We start from the raw sequence: 23,613 nt of genomic DNA on the forward strand, positions 1-23,613 counted from the left end.
GCTTCCCAGCCCAGGACACGCTGCAGATGTTAACGCAGGGAGAGGCTGCCAGAAGCCCGGCGTCCCGTCTAATCGCCCCTCATGTTATTGTCTTCGTCCTGCAGGGGATTCGCGGGGTCGCATGTGCAGCAGCCCGGGCTGGGGCCTGGAGAAGCTGTTTTCTGGCCGCCGAAACACGCCGGTACGCAGCTGTGGCCTTGCCGGGGGTTAGCAAATCCGTGGTGGCTGAGCCAGCAATGCTGGCAGGAGAGCTGGGCGAGGGACCCCCAGAGCATGCTCACAATCCTTCGACTTGTACGAGGAAAAACCTTTTGTTCAACATTTACAATGAATGAAAGTGGAGATTTCCTGGATTAGTTTGCATTTCCAAGTATGGTTTCTTCTGTCATTTTGTTGTTTTTCCTCCCACTGGGAGAAGTTTTTACACCAAAATTGGTTGGCTAGAGCTAAAAGCTGGTCTCTGCCAGAAAGGAGTCGCTTATTGTGTGAATCTGAGTTTATTTTCTATCCTTACCCCCAAATGGAGAATGCAATTTGTGGGAATATCAGGTGTCTCAGCCTCATTTTGACAGATCTCTTGGTAAACAACTGTCATCCTCATTATCATCATTAAAGTTCTAAATGCTGAAATGACTTAAAAGCAAAAGGAAACTTACTTTGGATATATTTTATACAGGAGAGCAGCAGCAAAATAGAAGTATATTTAAGTGGTTAAATAAATGTTATTCTTTTGGAAGAATTAATGTGGTACAGAACAGTGCTTCCCAAACACTGATGTGCCTGCAAAGCACCCGTGGACCTCGTTCCGGGCGGATTCTGACTCTGCAGGTCTGGAACGGGGCCTGAGAGCCTGCATTTCTAGTGTATCCCCCGTGACGCTGACACTGCGGTCCACTGACTGCACCTCGGATATTGTTGCTGTTATTTAGTCACATCAGTCGTGTCCGACTCTTTTGCGGCCCATGGACTGTAGCTCCCCAGGCTCCTCTGTCCATGGGATTCTCTAGGCAAGAATACTGCGGTGGGTTGCCATTTCCTTCTCCAGAGGATTGTCCCAACCCAGGGATTGAACCCACAACTGCTGCATCGCAGGTGGATTCTTTATCACTGAGCCACCAGGGAAACCCCTACACGTTATATAGGAAGGGTACAAACCTACCCTATTAGGAACATTTCCAGCTCTTTTAAAAAAAAAATCTGGATTACCTTCATTAGATCATTAAAAGAGGCATTTTGCTCAAAGCCAAATATCTGTAATTAAAAGCTCTAGAAAGACATGTCTGATTTTGTGTGTGTTTAAGACAGCTAACTTATTACTACAAACTTGAGGCAAGCACAGAATCTTTTAAAAATTATTCCTCTAGCCTTTGTCATTTACACACAGTTTTTGTTCCCATTTAATACTTATTAACTCATTAGGGGCTTCCCTGGTGAGTTAAAGAACCTGCCTGCAGTGCAGGAGGCTCAGGTTCAATCTCTGGTCTGGGAAGATCCCTTGGAGGAGGGCATGGCAACCTACTCAAGTATTTTTGCCTGGAGAATTCCATGGACAGAGGAGCCTGGTGTGCTGCAGTCCATAGTATCGCAAAGAGTCGGACACGACTGACTGACGGAGAACACACAGCACGATCATACTTATTAATTTAAGAAGATTAAGTAGTAGTTTCCTAATTAGGAATGAGATGGCAGGTGTTCCAAATGGTGGGAATGGTTTATGCAAAGGCCCAGAGGCTCCCCCGTGGAGAATTTGTTCTCTCAAATGAACGCCCTTCTACCTGCCTTGACCATGTGGTCTAGTTGGTTCCCTCTCTCTTGGTTTATTCATTAATAAGGACCCCTTTCATTCTCAAAAGCGTCCCAGTTTCAAAAGTAAAGTAAATCAGAGAATCACTCTACATAGAGCTCATACTGCTTGTATAGTCACCTGACATTTAACACATTGTTGTCCTGTATTGCTAATTATTTCAGTTGTGTCCCTGTCTTAGGCTTCCAATGAAATTATAGTGTCCGTTAGATTATCGATAATCACATTCACTCACTTGATCAATGTGTATGGAACATTCTTCAAAACAACCTGAAGGCATGGTCCATATGCAACTACAAGCTAGAGTCTGAGAGTGTTTAACGTCAGAAAACGCAAGTCTGTTCAGTAATATCTGGGTAGTACTGGTAGCCCTGGTAGAGCACATTTATCCATCCATTCACCCACCCACCCAAGCTGTCCATCCTTCTGTCTGTCCATCCGTCCACCCACCCCTCCACCCATCCGCCTACACTTCCATCCACTCATCCATCCATTCACCCTTCCATCAACCCACACGCATCCACCCACTCATCCATCCGCCCAGCTATCCATCTATCCAAACAAAACCCTACTGAGAGCCACTCTGTGCCAAGCATTGGGCCAGGTCCTAGGAATACAACAGCAATCAAAACATAGCCTCTGCCTCCGAGACTTCTTGTTCCTTCAGATAGAGATGTTTATTAACTTATTTTTTAAAACAAACATTTTTTCAGTTCTGTTTGGAGAAATGGGAACAGTAAGTGAATATCCACTGCGAATGAACAAAGGTCTGGAAGCACAGAGACCATGATTTTGGCTCAGGCCCCAAAACGACAGAATAGCAGCGTGCAGACAAGGACGGCCCTGCGTCCTCCAGGCCTCAGCTGCCTCGTGTGTGAAGTAAAGGCACTTGAAAACTATTAGGGTTCCTTCTAATCTTACAATTCTTTTATACAAGTTAAAACGCTTTCTTCGCTCCTGCTAAAGATTTCTAGGAAGAGGATTTTGGAAAAGCTTTGAACAGGACTTCCCTGGTGGTCTACGTTCCCTTGCAATGCAGGGGACACAGGTTCTATCCCTGGTCCGGGAGGATTCCACATGCCTCGGGGCAGTGAGGCCACAACTACCGCTGCCCCGCGCCTACAGCCGGTGCTCCGCACCAAGAGAAGGTACCCCACTGAGAAGCCTGCACCCAGCAACTGGAGGGTGGGCCATGCTCACCGCAAACAGAGAAAAGCCTGTGCCACAATGAACACCCAGCCCAGCCAAAAATCAATAAAACAGAATAAATAAGTACATAAATAAATTTTTTTAAAAAAGGAAAGCTTTGAACAGCAGAGGGAATAAGAAGGTAGAGGTCTTTGGGACAGGCACTTAGCTTTTGTACGCTTCCTTTTTTTGTTATCTTTCTCAACTCTGTCATCAGTTTACCAAGATTTACCAAGTTTACAGTTTACTAATATTTCCTTTTTTTTTTCCTTTGCCACCAGCCTCTCTGTCCAGCCACATGGTTTTCCCTTCCCCGGTCCCCTGTCCTGTCTGTCCATCCTCTCGGCTCTCTTCCCTCCCGACGCCTTCAGCCCTAGTTTTACTCTCGCCTCAGGTCTCACTATTAGTGTCCACGTCTGTGGACTCAGAATCCTTTTTCTCACACACCACTGCAAAGTAGATATTTGCCACATAACCTGTGCTAATACACATTCTTTACGCTTTTTCTCAGGGGCAGATGGAGCAGAAGGAACCTTCCGCCCCTTGGAAAAGCTGCCCCTGTGACTTGGTGTATCAGGAAGCTGCCTGACCCGTCCTGTGAACGGCATCTCTCTCTGCAGACCCATTCATTCATTGGCGTAACAGATACGCATGAAACACTGCTATACACAGCACTGTGTCAAGGCCCAGGGACAGGGAATCCAAAGAAGGGTAAGGTATATTTCTCTTCTTAGAACTTAAGATATAGGGGAAAACACAGACTTGTAAGCAAATGAATTAGGACGCAGTGTGAGAAACGCCATACAGCTGTGGGAACTCCTGATGAGTCGTAGGGGATCTCAAACACGGTGGTTTCACAGCCTGCCCATGTTCCTGACCTGGGGGCTTTGCATCGGTGGAACAGAAACATGGTCTGATTCTGTTTCGTCTGTGCTAGAATCACCACAATCTGAGGTTTCCACACTGCAAATAAATGTACCGAGTGTGGGTACATGTTCTTTAGACAAAAAAGGATCAGGATACAGAAAGGCAGTTTAGACCTATGCTTTCAAAAGCAAAAAGCCCCATTCTCAAATTTGGGAAAATCCATGGCTGAGGAAATGGGCATTACAGTGGCAGGGGCGGGGTCTTAAGGGGCAGGGCGCCTCAGGACACATTACCTACCCAAACATGAAGGAAGGAAGGAAGGAGGACGGGAGGAAGAGAGAGGGGAAGGGAGGGAGAAAAGTAGAGAAGGAGCAAGAGGGGAAAATCGGAGGTTGCGATGGATTTAAATCCTATTGACTCTTTTCAATCAAAATTCAGAAGTGTGTTAGGTCATAATCCGTTAACGTCTGTGGATTTTTAGCAGTAAATCATTCATCTGAGTAGGAGGGAAACTCTGGGAGCAAGGACTTAATTCTGGGTGGGGATCAGGGCAATATCCAAGAAGGGGGTAAGCGTCCAAAGAGCAGCCTGGGTAGGGGCCACCCTGGGGGAGGACGTGGCCCGCGGGGGGCAGCAGAGGTGAGGAGGCCCAGGACTCCATGCGGGGACGAAGGTCCACCTCCGCCCCTGGAGATGTTCAGCCTGTCCCTGGCTCCAGTGGCTTTGGACACCGAGCACAGCACAGCTTCCGTCCCAGACCAGGTCTCTCCAGGGACCTCGAGACTCCCAGGACCCGGCCCAGACCCGCTTCTTCCCTTCGAGCTCCATCTGCCCTGCCACTGAGTTTTCCAAACCAGAAACCAGAGTCCTGGGCTGGGCGTCTGAGTCTCCCTTGTCTGCCATCCTTAAGTAGGCATTCCAGTCTGTCCATTCCTGTTGCCAGCACCTGAGTTCTAGCCAAATCATCTCAAGACTGCTTTAACGAGGGAGACCGTTCACGGGGTTCTCCACTGAAAGCCATCTTTCAGCCTTCCTGGAGCCCTGGAGCTGCAGCACGCTCTCCAAGCCCACATCTGAGGAGTCTCTCTCGTGTCACCCTCAGGATAAACTCCAAACTGGGGAGCAGGTCACTAGGACCGTCAGGATATGAATGCAACGATCGGGCTGGCCCTCGTCACTCCCCTGCCAGGCCCCCAGCCATTGCCAACAGCACCCAGGACACACGCTTGCTCTCTCTCCTGGGCCTTTGCACAAGCGGCCCTCCTGCCTGTCTGAACTCGGCTAACTTGCATTTATCCTTCTTGGTCTCTGCTAGGCATCATCACCCTAAAGGCATCATCACCCTAAAGGCATCATCACCCTAAAGGCATCATCACCCTAAGGGCATCATCACCCTAAAGGCATCATCACCCTAAAGGAAGCCTTTTCTTCCCCCCACTCCCCACAAGATGGGATGTGACATGCCCGTATGTGCTCAGGGAGCACCCGACCTCAGCCCACCAGCACCACTGTCCTGACCATGAGCCCAGAGCTGGTCTTGAGTGACGCAATGCTCCTGGTAGCTGATACAGAGGGGATGCACCGACTTGATGAAGCAAGGACTGAGCGAGGGAAGGAAAGGGAACGAGCGGGATGAAACGGCTTCACATTGTTCTTGGTCTCTTTACTTATTTTCCTGAAAGCAAACATCTTCCTCTCCACCCCTCTTCTGCTCATTAACACTGTAATATGTGGTTTAAAAATATCGATTAATAATCTAGAGCTGGAGTGACCTTCCTCCTGATAAGACCAGACTGATGGTGCAGGTAATGAATGATTGTCTAGTACTGAATACTTAACATGATAGAGTTATTCCTTTGAGGAAAAAAACCAAAACCAGAAATCAGTCACTCTGAACAATATACCCAGTGCTTAAAGGACTTTCCCAGGGGCTCAGATGGTAAAGAATCTGCCTGCAGTGCAGGAGACCTGGGTTTGATCCATGGGTTGGGAAGTTTCCCTGGAAAAGGGAATGGCTTCCCACTCCAGTATTCTTGCCTGGAGAATTTCTTTCCAGATAGAGGAGCCGGGTGGGCTACAGTCCATGGGATCACAAAGAATCAGACACAAGTGAGCAACTAACAATTTAGTCTCTGAGACACCTGAGTTCAGGTGTCTCTGTCTGCCATTTGCTGTGACCTTGGGTGAATTATTTGACCTCTTTAGGTCTTAGTTTTCTTATCTATAAAATGGTATATACTAAGGTATGTAAAGAATTTAGTTTCAAAATTCTTCCAAGTCAAGATTTAATGAATGCAATCATGACATATGTGTAACTCTTCTTGTGAGAAACATCATCTCACATGCTGTTGCAGCTTGGGAAAGGCACCGTTATCACACTCACTCATGGGTGTTTCATCTAAGTCATCAATGCTCAGTACTAGACCTGTTACAATTAATAAACATGTATGTGTTTCTTATCATCTTTTCTATCTATTCTATCATCTGACTAGTCACATCTTTGGGTATCAGACCTTGTTCTATGTTTAAACCTCTATTATTCTGCATCTTCATATTTGATGCAGCTAAAGTGAAAGTTGCTCAGCTGTCTCTGACTCTTTGCGACCCCATGGACTATACAGTCCATGGAATTCTCCAGGCCAGAACACTGGAGTGGGTAGCCTTTTCCTTCTCCAGGGGATCTTCCCAACCCAGGGATCGAATCCAGGTCTCCCGCATTGCAAGTGGATTCTTTTCAGCAGAGCCACAAGGGAAGCCCGTGATGCAGCTAAACCTCATCCTAATCGATAGGAAATGTGATACCTGGGAGCTGGGTGACATAATAAAATCCAAGAGTGGCATTGGCTTTGTGGAGAAAGCCAGGACTTGAATAGTCATGAAATAGAGCTCATAGTTGTTCAGTCACGTCCTACTCTTTGAGACCCCATGGACTGTAGCCCGCCAGGCTCTCCTGTCCATGGGATTTCCCAGGTGAGAATACTGGAGTGGACGGCCATTTCCTTCTCTGGGAGATCTTCCCGACCCAGGGACTGTACCCGGTCTCCTGCATTGCAGGCAGACTCTTTACCGTCTGAGCCCCCAGGGAAGCCCTGGCGATGCTGTGATGCTTAGCAAAACATTTGATCCAAAACGTGCAGGCTGAGGGGAAAATGTGCAGCCGGGGGAAAGGGAGCACCTATAAAATGTTGGTTTGTATTGGTTGCTTCTTGTGACTTTTAGCCAAGACACGAACTTGGGCTGGAGCTCTCCCTCCCACAAGCACAGATGTGTGGGGAAATGCCTTTGCTAAGTGATGTCGCTGCCTGTGGTCTGAACTGACAGAGTCTTACACCTGGGAGTCTTACAGGGGTGAAAAATCCAACACATTGCCCCTCAATTCCTTATGGGGATTGGTTTCAGGACCCCCCCAAAGATACCAAAATCTGCCAATGCCCAAGTTTTCTTCTATAAAATGGCCTAGTATTAGCATGTAGCCTGTGCCTACCCTCCCATGCACTTTAAATCAACTCTAGATTACTTACAACTAATATAGCACCATGTAAATTCTACGCAAATTGTTGCCAGAGTGTGCCAAACTCACGGTTTTGCTTCACTTTCTGGAATTTTTCACCCGAGCACCATTATGACCAAGAGGGGTGGCTTGGGGGTGGGTGGAAGGGAGGCTCAAGAGGGAGGTATACATATATATATATATATTTATGCATATTTATACATATAGCTGATTCACCTTGCTGTACAGCAGCAACTAACACAACATTATAAAGCAATTACACTCCAATAAAAAAATATTTTCCATCCGAGATTGATTGAATCCATGATCCAGATCCTGTGGGTATGGAGGGCTGACAGTACTACTTGACACAGACTGAAGCGGCAGTCAGTGGCCGCAAGCCCATCCAGCCTTGGCAGGAGAGGAGAAGGTGGCCCCTGGCCCTTCCCAGGCACCTTCCCTGGGATTCACTGCCAGACGATGGAAACCAGCCCAGCCAAGAAGATCAGATGAAAGGTGGGGCTTGCCATCCCACCCAGCTTTTTCTTTCTTGGTTTCTGACAGTCTCAAGGAGAGCCAACGTCGATGGAGAGGAAAGGGATGGGCAGGGCTTAAAGAGCTCTAAATAAAATGAACGATCAGTGACTTCCGGCTTAAAGACCGTTTCTAGATACAGTTTTAGGTTGAGGTAACTCACACTTGGAACCCACTGGAAGCAAACGGGTTGGTGGCTTACTATGTTTGGACAGAAGCCCTCAGCTTGGCCAGTAAAAGCTTACGCTTGTTCAGCTCTCAAAAGGACCCCTGGGTCTCTGCACCTGCACAAGCAAGAAGCTGGCCGTGGAAACCATACAGCTACAAAGAAGACCACATCCTCACTGCCCAGGGCTCAGAGACAGCCATGGAGGAAAACGGACAAGGAAGAACCTTCTGGAGGGCATGGCCAAAGGTGGTGGAAACAGTGGGCAAGGGAGTTTTCTTCCATGCTGCTGATTTGAACCTGGGTGCTCTGGCAGGAACTTCAGCAGCCATCTTGGACCATGAGGATGCGAGCCACAGGGTGCTCAGGAAGCGTGATGGCAACACGGCACTACCAAACCGGCACTGGATTGCCTACCTCTAGATGTCACTGGATGGAGAACTAAATAAAGCTCTATCTTATTTAAACCACTGTATTAGAGGGTTTTGAATTCCCCCCATGCAGGAAGCTGAATCTCATCATGACTGATACTCTCTGTGGGACCTGACCAATTGAACTTTAAGAATAAGGGGCAGTTGATTAGCGATGTGGATTGGAGGTCTGGTCCACTGATGAGCTGAACTGTTGCTTGGGAGGTTGGAAAGAAGTATATGTTTCTTCTTTTAGTTCTGGAAACAGTCAGGGTTAGACCGAATTAAGATGCAAGCCTGATAACATTTTCAGGATCAGAAAAGGTTCCACAGTGATTTGCCAAATTAAAGTGATTACAGAGCAGACACCCTGTCTGGCAGACGGCATCCTGCCTGGTGTGGAGATAGAGGGAAGAACCAGGGGTCCGGGTTGAGTGGGAGCAGCTCCGGCACCCACTCTCTCTGATCCGGCCCCAGTGTCCACTGTTATCGAGAAGGGGTTGTTTCTCTTGTCTGGTACTTTAGAAGAAGGACTCATTAGAAAAATAGTTAAATTTACTCTATTAAATTCAGTTCAACGATATTTGCCTTCGACGGGCTTTACACGGTGTTTCTCAAGCTCCGTACTCGTGACAGTTTCTACCCGACGGGCCTCTGCCGTGCGGGCTGCCCTGTGCCTTCTAGGACGCTCGGCAGCTTCCCTGGCTCAGCCTTCCACGTCGGCAACAATGCCCCCACCCCAGTGGTGACCACCAGAATGCCCCCAGATACTGCCAGGTGCCCCCGTGTTCAACACACTAACTTCACGTCGTCAGTGTGAAGACGGCAGAGCCTGCCTCCAGCTGATGTGCTAGGCGGGGAGAAGCTACGAGCTGGTGTCATCAGGAGGCAGGACAGGAATACATTCTGGTTACCCGTACTGGGTGGAAAGTGTCCAGAGCCAGAGTTTTACAGGCACCTAAGAAAGGCCACGGGGCTTCCCAGGGGGCTTAGTGGGAAAGAATCCACCTGCCAGGCAGCAGATGTGGGTTTGATCCCTGGGTGAGGAAGATCCCCTGGAGAAGGAAATGGCAACCCACTCCAGTCTTCTTGCCTGGAGAATCCCATGGACAGAGCAGCCTGGGGGCTACAGTCCATGGGGTCACAAAGAGTCGGACAGGACTTATTAACTAAATAGCAACACAATATGTATTTCTGTCTGTATGTATAGCTATCATCTATATCTGAATTGCTATGCTGTATACCTAAAACTAACACAATATTGTAAATCAGCTATATTTCAATAAAAAATGATTAACATGCTTCAAAAAACATATATGAAAATTTAATAGTGATTCTCCTATATTTCCTTCCCATCTGAACTTTGGTATATATCCAGGCCTTGATTTTTATACTTTTACTGCAAAGATCACCTGTAAACAACACTTAGGTTTGCTCTGCATTTAAGAATGTTTACATAAATGGTATCGTATTGTATGAAACCATCTGCAACATTTTTTTTTTTTACTCAAAATTATGTATTTTTTGTGATTCCTGAATGTTGAGACATACAAATTTGGTTAACTTAGTTTGACTGTGTGTTTTCTATATTGTATAAATGGGCTATGATTTTATTTACCCATCCTTGTACAGATGGACATTTGGGCTGGTTCTGATTAATTTCTATTGTGATGTAATGCCACAGTAAGCATCTTTGTATGTCTCTATGCACCCACATGCAATTGGGTCTTCAGAAATAAAATTATTGGATCAGAAACTGTGCCTATTTTTAACTTTACTGGATGTTGCCAAATTGTTCTCCAAAATGATTGGGTCAGTTAATATTCCGAGGAACAGTGCAGAAAATCTATTTTCCACACAATCCTCTCCAACACTTGGTATTACTGAATTTTTAATTTTTTTCTAATATTATGAGAGTGAAACGTTTGTTTGGTCTCCAAAGTCCATGCTGCTTCCCATGTGGCACAATGCTGTTACAGAAGGCCATACACAAAGGAACATAATACTTTATTTTTCAAGAAAATTTCCTGCATCCTTAGTGAGGGTACCACTTATCTCTAAGGATATGTTTGAATGGAGATTCTGAGGTTACCTCATTTTTCTTCCAGTGGGGAAGGAAGTTATGAAAGTTCTGGTCCACTTTGGTGCAGGATCCTCCAAGCCTTATGTGGCCTGAAGCAACAGTGGTCAGTAACCTCACCTCACCTGGACTGGGAATAAAAGTGAAGTGACGTGGCCTCAGCCATCACAGATTCCTGGGATTTCATCTATATGTTTAGGATTTTCCTTCTCCCTTTTGCTACCCAGTTGTTCTCTGGAGGTAGATATGGTGAATCAAGAACAAAAACAAGGAAGAGGGGTACTGAAAACTCCAAAATAGCTGTATGAAGTGTGTTATTATTTTTCTCATTGATTTATAAGGTTGCTGCATAATAGAAGACTACTATTGGCTCCTTTACGGTAACTTTTATTGCAAATATTTCTTCATGTTTGTCACTTTTCTCTTTTAGGTTTGTCTGTGATATCACTATGTTTGACATACATTTTTGCATAATCAAACCTACCTTCCCCATCATTTCTTTTATAAATTTTATGCTTAGAAAGCCCTCACTAGCCTTGGATCAGTTAAAATCACATTGAGTTTCCTTCAGGAAAACTTTTCAGGTGTTCTTTAAAATTTGTTTCCATTATATAAACAAAATATATTTTATTGTTATTATTATTTTTCAGATAGTACAAAAGAATTTAGCAAGAATAGTAATTCCCCTCCCCTCTTTCCAGCCTCCCACCTTCACTCCTCAGAGCCAATGAATGTTAACAGTTTCTTGGGTATTGATTCCAGTGTATTTTCACGAATGTAGGAGAGAAAATGAATTCACAGCAGCATGTCATTCAGGGCACTTTTTCTGTCGTCTCAGAGTTGCATGTTTCATAGCTGAGGACTATTGGTTTCAAATTTTTCTCCAGTCTGCAGGGGGCCGCAGGCTTCACTAAGAGGGCACCACACTGGCCATGCAGCAACCCCCCAACCCGGCCCTCTCCCCTTGCTGACCTATAGAAGCAGAGGCAGGAAGCCTGTAGAGGGGAGGGCTACTGGAATAAGGAATCTTCCAGGGTGGGGTTCTTGATCTAGAGTCCTTGGGGATTTGTGGCTAGAATTCACAGTGTCCATGAACACATATGGCAAAAATTAGTTCAGTTCAGTCGCTCAGTCGTGTCTGACTCTTTGCGACCCCATGGACTGTAGCACGCCAGGCCTCCCTGTCCATCACCAACTCTTGAAGCTTGCTCAAACTCATGTCCATCGAGTCGGTGATGCCATCCAACCATCTCATCCTCTGTCATCCCCTTCTCCTCTTGCCTTCAATCTTTCCCAGCTTCAGAGTCTTTTCCAATGAGTCAGTTTTCCCCATCGGGTGGCCAAAGTATTGGAGCTTCAGCTTCAGCATCAGTCCTTTCAACAAATATTCAGGGCTGATTTCCTTTAGGATGGACTGGCTGGATCTCCTTGCTGTCCAAGGGACTCTGAAAAGTCTTCTCCAACACCTCAGTTCAAAAGCATCAATTCTTCAGTGCTCAGCTTTCTTTATGGTCCAAATCTCACATTCAAGCATGACTACTGGAAAAACCATAGCCTTGACTAGATGGACCTTTGTCGGCAAAGTAATGTCTCTGCTTTTTAATACACTGTCTTGGTTTTTGCTTTTTTGCTTCGTTTGTCCACAAAGCCCTGAGGTGTGAGAAGCAGCAGCGGGTGGGGGAGAGGAGTGCCAGGCCAAAGCAGCCTCGATCTCCTCCCAGAGGACCCTCGGGCCACAGGTCCCCCGAGATGGATGCAGGGGAAACTCTTTGAACAGACGTGAAGTCCGTCTTCAGCTTAGCCTGGCCTGACTTTTAAAAACCTGAAGTAGAATCTTAATGACCAGAACGAGGCTGCTTTTTTACAACCAGAGACTAAGGCACTGTGTGCTCAGCCTGAGGGGTCAAGAAAAGACGAGGAAGGAAGATTTGAAGGCAGCAGTTGAAAAAAAAAATCGTCATTTCGCATACTCCCTGCCAGTGTAGACCACCCATCTGTGCTGGTCTTCTGTACTTGTGAATCCCTTTCTTCCTTTTTTTTCCCTTTGAACAGAACTTACATTTTTTACTTACCTCTCTGAGTCAAGTGTATTTTTACAGTTTCACTTTTTTGAAAATGTCACTCTTTAACACCAGTGGGATTTTGCCGTACTGTGGAGGAGGGGGTGGGTAGAGGGCAGCGTGCCTCTCGCTGAAGTCAAGTGTCCCCGAGTGACCGAGGCAGGCCCACGCAGGCCCTGCACGCCTACCTTGCAGGCTTCCCTGGGAGGGAGTCTCTCTTCCTTCCCAGGCTCGTCGGGCTCTGGTGGGCTGTTCTTCGCCAGGCTGCTGCTGAGGCCCTGGGGGAGAGAAGGACGGACAAACCAGTCACATGCGGACACGCATTGTTTATGCAGAATCTGTACCAGAGCTGGACTAGGAGGGGAGGGAGCAGGGCACAACCTTTAAAAGAATGATACCTCCACTGTGGATGCGACAATAACCGGTTAGAACTGATTAGGTCCAAGATGGCAGAAGACTCAACTTCCAGTGCATCTTGGGCCTCATTATACACTCGCTGTAATACACGGACTAAATGACACGCCCACAGGTGCCAAGGCCAGCCATAAAAGGCCAAGAAGTGGGCAATGGCCCAAGTCCTGGAAATCCCTGCCCCTTCCCCCAGATAGCTGGAATCATTCTCCTACTCATTAGCCTCAGAAATGACTCAGTCCATGAAAACCACCTGCCCCATATTTCAGGGCCTCTTGCCTTCTGAGATGGCCCACACTCTGTCTGTAGAGTGTTTCTCTCTGAATAAATCCACCTGCCACCTGTCACTGTCTCTCACTGAATTCTTCCTGCAATGAGATATCAGGAACCTGAGTTTCATTAAATCCTGAGATCAGGTGTATGATATCAGTTAAAAGACAGTGGGGAGAGGTGTGTGGAAAGACAGTGAGTCTGGGCTTCCCTTGTGGCTCAGTGGTAAAGAATCTGCCTGCCAATGCAGGAGGCATGGGTTTGATCCCTGATTCGGGAAGACCCCACGCGCTGCAGAGCAACTAAGCCCGTGTGCCACAACTACTGAGCCTGTGCTCTAGGTTCCGGGAGCCCCAACTGCCGAGGCCCGTGTGTCCTAGAGCCTCTGCTTGGCAGCAAAGAGCAGCCCCTGCTTGCTGCAACTAGAGAGAGGACCTCACGGCAAGGAAGATCCAGCACAGCCACAAATACATAAATAATAAAAGTATCTTTTTTAAAAAGACAGTGGGTTCGAGTCCCAGTCTGGGTTGTGGGTTTCAGGGCTGCGAGGCAGGCCTGGCAGGACGCCTCCTGGCTACGGGTCCTGGTCTGGACTACGGAGGAGGGTGGCTCCCTTAGACGGCTGAGGCCGATGGCTAGGGGGTAGGAAGACCTGCTGAGGCTTTGCAGGGTGTGAGGCTGCTCCTGCGGGCCCGTCTCCCCGCCTGTAGGGCTGCGGGTCCTCCCCACCTTCCCTGCCCGTCTCCTGTTCCCCAGGAGACGTGTTCCCCAGCCGCCAACCCCCAATCCAACCCCAGCCTGCATCTTTCTGATCACTTTCATTCTTTCATTTTCCTTCTCTGTCTTCCATCTTTTCCCCTTCCTTTTGCTTATTTCATGCTTTCTCTCTCCTCATTTTCTCCATTACCTTTTATTTTTACTCAAAACTCAAAAGGGTACTGAGAATTTTCTCCCCACTTTAAACCAACCTTACATATTCCTTTAAAAATTATTATATGTTTAAAATTTTTATCATGTAGTACTTCATGCATACTAGAGGATATAAAATAAAATGGTCCTCTTGTATTTGATACCCCAAAGAAATAACCATGAGCATCTCCCTCCCTCCCCTTCACAGTTTATCACAACTTTGAATTTCTACATGCTAACTTTTGCAGGAGGTAATATTCTAAGAAATGTTTTGTGAATCTGGGATGGAAAGATGGTGGGCAGAAGGAGCTGTAGTCATAGTTCTCCTCCTGGGAACCCTCCTACACTGCTGGTGGGGATGCAAATCGGTGCAGCTGCTAGGGAAAACAGTATGGAGGAGCTTTAAAAAGCTAAAAATAGAGCTACCGTATGATCTAGCAATCCCACTCCTGGGCATACATCTGGAAAACTCTAATTCAAAAAGATACAAGCAACCCAGTGTTCCCTGGAGAAGGAAATGGCAACTCACTCCAGTATTCTTGCCTGGAGAATTTCATGGACAGACGAGCCTGGCGAGCTCCATGGGGTTGCAAAGAGTCAGACACGACTGAATGACTAATGCTACTAATGTTCATAGCAGCACTGTTTACAATAGCTAAGACATGGAAAGAACCTAAGTTCCCATCAACAGATGACTGGCTTAAGAAAATGTGGTGTATGTATGTACAATGGAGTACTACTCAGCCATCAAAAAGAATAAAATATTACTGTTTGCGGCAACATGGATGGACTAGAGATTATATACTAAGTGAAGTAACTCAGAGACAAATATTATATCACTTGTATATATATGGAATCTAAAAAAATAGAAATAAATCTATATACATACAAAATAGAAACAGGTTCACAGACATAAAAAACAAACTTATGGTTACCAAAGGGGAGAGGCAGGTGGGGTGAAGAATAAATTAGGAGTAGTATGGGATTAACAGATACACACTACTATATATAAAGTAGGTAAGCAACAAGGACTTATCGTATAGCACCGGGAACTATATCCAGTATCTTACATAAAAGCCTATAAGGGAAAAGAATCTGAGAAAAAAAATATATAACTGAATCATTTTGCTGTATACGTGAAACTAACACAATATTATTGAATCAACTATACTTCAGTAAACCAACCAACGAGCAAACGAGAAATCTCAAAATCCCATTCTGCTCGCAAAGCACATGCCTTAGATGCAGACCTGACCCGCTCCCTGGAATTCTCACCATTTGAATTAGGTCATAGTGATTCCCTTTAAGGCATGCTGCTGGTTAGACTGGTCTAACGAACTAGCACCCTTTACTACTGTAGAAAGAATTTATGCCTTAACTGCTCATAAAGACGAAGATAGGATGGGAGATTCGTGATTCACCAACACTTCATGTAAAGAGACCTGGGGGCTTTAGGGAACTACAGGATTTGCTGAAGCCAAAAGTATGAGGTGGTTTTGGAGAAGACAAGCACCATCCAGATTGTGTTACCGGAAGTGTGACATTCCAGACACATGGGACACCAGCTCTGCTGAGCTGACACCTAAACATCCTGGTCAGACAATCAAAGTAACACTTGGCCCATGCCCACACTCTGTGAACACACAGTAAAGGACAAAACGGCTCTGCCCCGGGTAATGCACCATTCCAAACATCCACAGCACATTTTCCGGAAATGTTCTTCCAGTGTATTTGCCAAACAGAAGCTAAAAAGGGGGAAGGGCAGTGACCCAGACTGCAAGGAGGCAGGCGGCCAGGATAGGGTGGGGAGTGAGGGGCTTAACTTCAGTGGCAGGGAGGAAGCCCAGCTCCAGGGTCCTTTCAGAGAAGACCACGCGGCTCTCATGGCTGGTGGGGGCTGGGGGCAGACCTGCAGAGCTGATGTGGAAAGGAGGTGTGCGCAGACATCCACCGGGTTTTGCAGGGTTCGGTTCCCGAAGTGGCTTCTCACTCCCAGCTCCTCTCCATCCCCATCCATCAAGGTCCTCAAGACACTAAGATCCTTGAGGTCAGAAAACCTGTGCCTTTTTGTCCCTCCCTCCCAGCACAGACGCAGTGTAGATGCAGGATGGCTGATCCGCCTGTTCGTAGGGAACCAATGCTATCTGCGTCCCTGACTCATCACTTTCAGCCCCTGTGTGTTCTCTCCGCTCAGTTCATGAACAAGACCTCAAAATTGACTTGCTGAGCAGGAAGACATTTGGTGCCACTACTGAAACCACGAAACTTTGTCTCCCCAAGCACTCCCTCTCCTCACTTGGGAGCATACAAGTTATGTTATCCGGTCGCAGAGCCTCAGAAAAACACAAAAATAGGTTTCCGTGATCAGACACTTTAAATCAGCTCAGGCTGGGTTCACTGTACCACCCAGAAGTCACCTTGACCATTTTCCAGACTCCCGGGGTTTACTCTAAAATGACTGAATCAAACATCATCAGAAAAACACACTTGCTGGAAGACAGTCACCTGATGCCTTCGGAATAGAGAAGAAGCTTTGGGATCTTTGGATGTTTCAGGTCACCTACATCACTGTCTCTAGCCTGTGACCCTTATAGTCTAAAAGTGATGGGGTCGCTCATTTTATGGAAGGACTGAGCCTTCTGCACACAGACGTTAAGAGAGCACTTTTGTCCGATCCCTGTCTCGGTGTAGCAACTGTTCCCTCCTCTGAACGAGTGAACCACCTACGAGCAACTCTACTCTGTCTGGGCTTTATTTTTATTTTTAAATTGAAACCTATGTCATTACAACATTGTGTAAGTTTAAGGTGTATCACGGGCTTCCCAGGTGGCTCAGTGGTGAAGAATCCGCCTACTAATGCAAGAGATGCAGGTTCCGTCCCTGGGTCAGGGAGAACCCCTGGAGGAGGAAATGGAAACCTATGCCATTATTCTTGGCTGGAAAATCGCTTGGACAGAGGAGCCTGGAGGGCCATGGTCCGTGGTCACAGAGAGCTGGATGTGCCTGAGCATGCACGCCCGTGCGCAAGGTGTATCTCCTGTTGATCTGATACATTTATATAGCGCAATGTGATTGCCTTTGTCAGGGTTTTAGATGGACAAGAAGATATATGGTCTGGAAATATGGATGTGGTGCAAACAGTTTAAGTTGCCTGTTGATTATACCCCAAGTTGCTCTGGACTGTAGAAAAATCGTTTCTCCACTTCAAATGGCACCTGCCCTTGTTGGGCTGGGGTGGACAGGATATGACCTGCACAGAAGGGGCCCTGAGCCCATGACGTCTCTTTGAAGGCGAGATGGTCTCAGCTTTCTCTGCTGCTAGAAGCATAAATCTACCCCAGCACCAGACGTCTTCTGCCAGCCTCGCTGGAACTCCTGGACAAGCCTCCAGTGACACTGACCTCCTTCTCCTTTAATAAGCAGGAGTCCGGGGCCCCTCATCAGGCATGGAACGGAGACCATCCTTTCTCACAACCTTTGGACAGTTCAGTTCAATGGCCTCTCTGCCCAGCTCCCCTCCCTTTTCCATTTTGTAGCTCAGCCAGTGATCGGCGCAGGTTAGAAGTATTCTAGAACCAGGAAGGATGCAGGCAGAAGGCTGTGCCAGGGAGCGTCCAGAGCTCTGGCCAAGGCAGAAGGCCAGGAAATGTGCATAACTGAACCCCTGCGCTATACACCTGAACTAACACTACATCGTAGGTCAGCTGCGCTCCAATAAAAAATAACACTAACAAAAACCATAAAATGACACATGGGGACAGTTTGAGGATTTTCATCAAGGTTGACATATTAAATTATAGCATTAATGAAGAATTGCTTAAGTGTGTGGAAAAAAATGTAATAAAAGAAGTGGCTCTGGGTGGGGAGGAGGAGGGTGACTGCTAGGGGGCAGAGCCTGAAGCGAAGGCCCACCAGCCAGTGAAGCCGGCAGGATGTTTGGAGAGTAAAAGGGGCTCAGATGCGACCCGGCTATGGCTAATCAGATGTCAACGAGCCTAATTTGACCGGCTGTGAGCAGAGATAAAGGAAGCAACCGTCTAGGTCATTTCATGTCAGTGGAGTGATAACAATTTGAAGGAAAATTATTTTGTGAGTTCGAAAGAAAAAAAACTTAAGAAAATAAACATAAATTCCGTACCGTGGATTGACTCTAAAAATCAGTACTTGCCAGGAGTCTAAACACATGAACCTTCTCACCAACAAATGGCTTTTGTCGACAGCACCAAGCTTGCTGCCATATCCCCGTAGGAGAGGCAGTAACGGATTTGAAATGTGGAAAAGATTGGTAACACAGAAAAAAAAAAAAAAGAGCCAGCAAGATTGAAACCAACCAGTCCTAAACCACAGACACGAGAAAAAAAAGTCGACATACCATTTGTCACCATTTCACCACCGGCCTTGCTAAATAGCGTCCATTGAGAACCTCTAGCCCCCAGGTGGCAGCTGAAATCCCCAGCTAACACTGCATTTTATTGTGGTGGCGTCCCACCCGAGAGGGCAGCTGGAAGCAGTTTGTCAGTGAAAATTCAAGAAGGAGAATCCATGACCAGTCAGAGCTTCCACTCAACGCAGTATCAAAAGGAGGTACTTGAAAATCTTAATTTCTTTTGGCAGTGCTGAGGGATGAGGATGGATGGAGAGAGGGAAAGAGGAAAAAACAAAACTGGGCTTTGAAAAAGCACCGAGTACTTGGTTAGACTGCGTGGAGAGGGGCGAGCTGGTTGCTGTCACCACTGCTCTGTCTCAATCCGCGCTCCCCACAGCAGCTGGGCTGCAGAAGGCTGCCCCGGGAAGCCCCCTACATATGGGCAAGAGGTTCTTCTCGCTGAGTGTGCGAGGAGCCCTCAGATTTCCTCTCTGAAACACGGACGATTCCGCCGCGTGCCCGGCCCGTGTGCGCGTCAGGCTGCCATATTTGCCCCAGCCCATCCCACGTCTTTGTGGATGGCTACTCGTCCACACTCGGTGGACACGAGTGTGCGCAGACTCCGGGAGATAGCGGGGGACAGGGACGCCCGGCGTGCTGCCGTCCGTGGGGTCGCAGAGTCAGACGCGACTTAGCAACTGAGCAACAAGAACAAAAGGGCGCTCTAACATTTCTCCTAGTTTTAAAATTACGTCTCTCTGGGCCCCTCCAGACTTACTGTCCACTCTGCTCAGTGGCCAGGCTGCTGAGGGTCGAGGACTGGCGTCCACAGGACCCCTTCCTCTGCCGTCCAGCGGGTGCAGCCAATGGGAGGCGCTGATACTGCCGGCCAAGCCCTGCCCAGGGTGGGCGCAGGGAGGTGTGGAGCCCCTGCCCGCAGGGGCAGGGAGACCCAGGGGTCTCCAGGTTCTGCAGACCATCCCCGCCCCTACCTCTCCAGGTGCTACGGTCTCCCACCCCATACTAGACGCATGCACCCACCCGGTAGGTTTCCCTGACTCCGCCCACAGCTCTGCGGGTAGTTTTGTGTTTTTTTTTGAATGAAACTCTTCTCAAATTACCCCATTTGGCTGTGCCATCTGTCTCCTGCCTGGACCCTGACCGAACCCTGACTGATTCAGCCCCCTGCTTTATACAGAGCAGGACATTCAAAAAAGGCTTTAAAAAAACGTGCTTATTTTTAACTGGAGGATACTTGCTTTGCTACGTTGTGTTGCTTTCTGCCACACATCCGCGGGCGTACGCATGCCCTCTCCCTCTTGAGCCTCCCTGGCGCCTCCCGCCCCGGCCCACCCCTCGGGGTTGTCACACAGCACAGGCTGAGCTTCCTGCTCATCCCCACTGGCTATTTTATTCAGTACAAAAAAAAGCCTTTTTAATTTAATTAAATGGAACTGCCAGACTTTTCTGATACTTTCAAAGATGGCTTATAGTAGGGTGACTGATTGTCCCCGATTGTTTGGACCTGAGGGAACTTGGGACTTTTTGTTTTCAAATCAAGACAGTTCTGGGCAAACCCGATGAGATGCTCACAGTGGCATGCACTCTTGCAGCGTTTAGAAACCCTGCAAGATCATTTTTGAACATCATTATCTTTCAAAAGATTTCGTGATAATATTTAAGCTAAAGTTGTTTTACTGAACAAAAGTAGACTATTTCCCACTTCTGAGAAAAATCTGTGTCTGAAATGCTTTTCTTAAAGGCAAAGGGTGTCATATGAAGAGACCATGCTTTATTGAACTCTGTCTGATCAAGTCTGTTTACTCTCCAGGGGACGTCACCTGAGGAACTATTAAGAATCAAGGAGTGATGTGTAAGGACTTACTAGGAAGTTTGAAGAGAAGAGAGTGGCAAAGAGCATCGCAATGGAAAACCCGGCTTCCAGAATACAGTTCTTGATCTGAAAGATACTTGCAGGCATTTGAATTGACTGTTTCCCGTTTCCCTGTCCTTCCAGTGTGTTGTAGAGAAGATAGGAAGATACTCACAAGTTACGAAGAGCATGTTTCATTTCTTTGTGTTACTATTTACTGGCATATTTAGTGATATGTTTGTCAGTATTTACTGGTAATATTTTAATTCCTAAGAGATAGACCAGTTTGGGGGAAAAAAAAAACCCAAGCAACTACAAACAAAGCTAACATTTTGAGAAGAAATTTAAATGTTGGAATACAGCTTTATTATTTTGTCTTTTTCCATTAGAGAAATGTTTATTAAATGACATTATTAACAGCTGTCACACTGCTCTGGTACATAGGCTACCTGGAAGGAGAAATTTAATTGGGTTAGAAATTTACTGTGATGTGAATGCTTCTCGATTCAAAGTATTATTTTCTGGTGGGAGAGCTTTTGACTATTCACTGCAGGGAGCCAGAATTTCACATATGTATCTTTTTACCCCATCTTTGAATATCAATTTTCTTAATCCACTTTTGGTCCGAAATCATTGTTCCCGTCTAAGCGTCGGATGAGTTATTACAAATTTGTGATACTGGTTTTGGTAAAATTAGAATTTAATAACTCACCTTGGGTATCTCAGGATTGGTCTCTTTGGTATTATCTCTATACTGAAATGCTGGTTGTTAATATTGTTTTCCAACTATAAACAACCACTAGGAATGCATGAAATATATTGACCTAAGTGTATTAAATTTAGTCCCCTGTAATAAACATTTATTGAATACCCACTACATGTAAGGGGATAATAGAAAATAAAATTTGACACTGGGAAGATAATAATTCAAACATCAAACTCAGGGAAAGAAAAAGTCAGTAGCCACTCATTTTGATTAGGTTTTTAAAAATTATATTACATTACATATATTTTTATATATATTTTTTTTTTTTTAGGCTGAATTTTTAAGACTCGATTATCTTTTTCTTTTGTCCTCTTGTGAAATTTGTAAGAATTTGACTCAGCATTTAAAAGTAACAAGTCTTCTTTTCTTCAGTGAACTGCAAGGGCATGAAATAAGATCCCAGGTTCCCATCGTAAACTCCCCCTGACTTCTGCAGCTTGCCACAGATGGGGCAGGACTTGATGTTTGTGGCTGATAATGTGATGGAGTTTGAGTTCAGTGGACTTAGGAATTTGGGGGTCGCCATCCTGAGTTGAAATGAACTACAGAAAGGAAGACAGAGGCCAAAGGACCTGTGACCTGGCCCAATAGTGGGCAGAATTTAGTCCAACTCCGTTTTCGTGGTGGCAGAGACATTTCCTTTCTCCGTGATGGCAAAAGAAGGTGTCCCGGGCAAGGTGAGAAGAGCTCCCCAAGGTGAAAATTCTGGTGACCGTTTTAATGAAGAGATTATGCTGATAAAAGACCAAGAATATATCACACTGACGAACTAATTTTGACTGAGAATAGCTCATCTGGGTGGAAACGGGCTGCTTTGAGGGTTAGCGGTCGGGAGCTGCCTCGTAGCGATTCCCTGCCTCCGTGTCTGTGTTTCACTGCCATTCCTGTGGCTTCACGCGTCTTCCCAGTGTTCGTGAAAATGGGCCACTCAATTCCGTGCAGAGCGAGTCTCTTATTGATTAAAGAGATTAGCCTACAGCTCAGGCCTTGCAAGAATGGGGGCTTCAGGAGGGGTGTATGGATGGGGAGGGGGGCCACGTGATTGGTGGGAAATATTTAAACGGAAGTGAGGTGAGGCCAATGCTTACGCCACCCCGTGTTAAGTTCTAAGGACAGTGTGCACCAATACAGTGAAACGTGCCTTTAATTCTCTTAATTATGTTTTAATTTCCTTCATTAAAGGTGTGTTCAATTGTATTAAACACATCTGTTTGATACAGATTAAACAGATCTGTGTTCTCTTGGACCCTATAATTCTACTTCTAAAAATTTATGTTTAGGAAAAACATCCAGATACATGCATGGGGTGCACACACAAGGATGTTTATCACAGCGCTATCTAAAAGCAGTGTAAAAGTGGGCATGACCTGAATGTCTGTCAATAAGGAGATAGAACACACTACAGAAATCCAGAATGACGCTGTTGATGCGTCTGTCAAAGAAGGCCAGCGTATACCACTCAAAGAGAAAGTAATACCAAAAGTCATGACTACCAATCTCTAGGTGTTTTTTAAAAAATATGAAAGTAATAAAACATCAGTATGCAGGTGTTAATTTGAATTAGTTGCATTAACTAGAAAAAGAAGTTTGCTACTATGAAGTGTGTCATCGCTGGGTGGCAGGGATATAAATGACTTTTTAGAAGAAATTTTATACTTTAAAAAAGAAACTAAAGATATTACCTTAAAAATCTGAAATAAACAAGAACAAACCAAAAAAGCTTTCACTTTAAACACTGAGCTGCATCTTTGGCTAAGCAGAAGTCCTTGGTCTCAGCTGCAGGAGGAAGTCTCTCTGCTGGGAAACGAACGGCCCCAGCTGCACATGGGGTTTGGATGAAGGCGCCCGACAGCAGGGAGTCCTACACACGACGACGGAGCTCCACTCTGAGACTGAATGCGTGAGTCCAGCTGGTTTGTTAAGTCTAACAGAGTTAGCCTAGGTACCCAGCTAACACAATCGGTTATAAATACTGTATTTTAATAGGTTTATAATACTTCTCACACAAATAATATATAAAAAATGAACCCAGAAATAAAACATTTTTAATGACCTCCCTGGGGAAGGAAATGGCAACCCACTCCAGTATTCTTGCCTGGAGAATCCCAAGGACAGAGGAGCCTGGCGGGCTATAGTTGGACCTGGCAGGTTGCAAGAGTCGGACATGACTTAGCGACTAAACCACCACCAATGAGCGCCAAAGAATTGATGGTTTCAAACTGTGGTGCCGGAGAAGACTCTTGACTCCCTTGGACAGAAAGGAGATCAAACCACTCAATCCTAAAGGCAATCAGCCCTGAATGTTCATTGGAAGGACAGATGCTAAAGCTGAAGCTCCAATACTTTGGCCACCTGATGTGAAGAGCTGACTCATTGGAAAAGACCCTGATGCTGGGAAAGATTGAGGGCAGGAGGAGAA

The 23,613-nt window shown here is 46.2% G+C and overlaps 1 protein-coding gene across 1 annotated transcript in view; it reads right to left on the reverse strand.

Moving 5' to 3' along the window:
- Positions 1–23,613, reverse strand: part of CDYL (chromodomain Y like) — a 148,881-nt gene that overhangs the window by 119,544 nt on the left and 5,724 nt on the right. Inside the window, exon 3 of the mRNA XM_081521187.1 lies at positions 12,788–12,877. Coding sequence (XP_081377313.1) covers positions 12,788–12,877 — 90 coding nt within the window. The remainder of the gene's footprint in view (positions 1–12,787; positions 12,878–23,613) is intronic.

The sequence above is a fragment of the Giraffa tippelskirchi genome, chromosome 8, assembly GCF_054371585.1.
Source record: "Giraffa tippelskirchi isolate mGirTip1 chromosome 8, T2T-mGirTip1v1.2.pri, whole genome shotgun sequence".
NCBI lineage: Eukaryota > Metazoa > Chordata > Mammalia > Artiodactyla > Giraffidae > Giraffa > Giraffa tippelskirchi.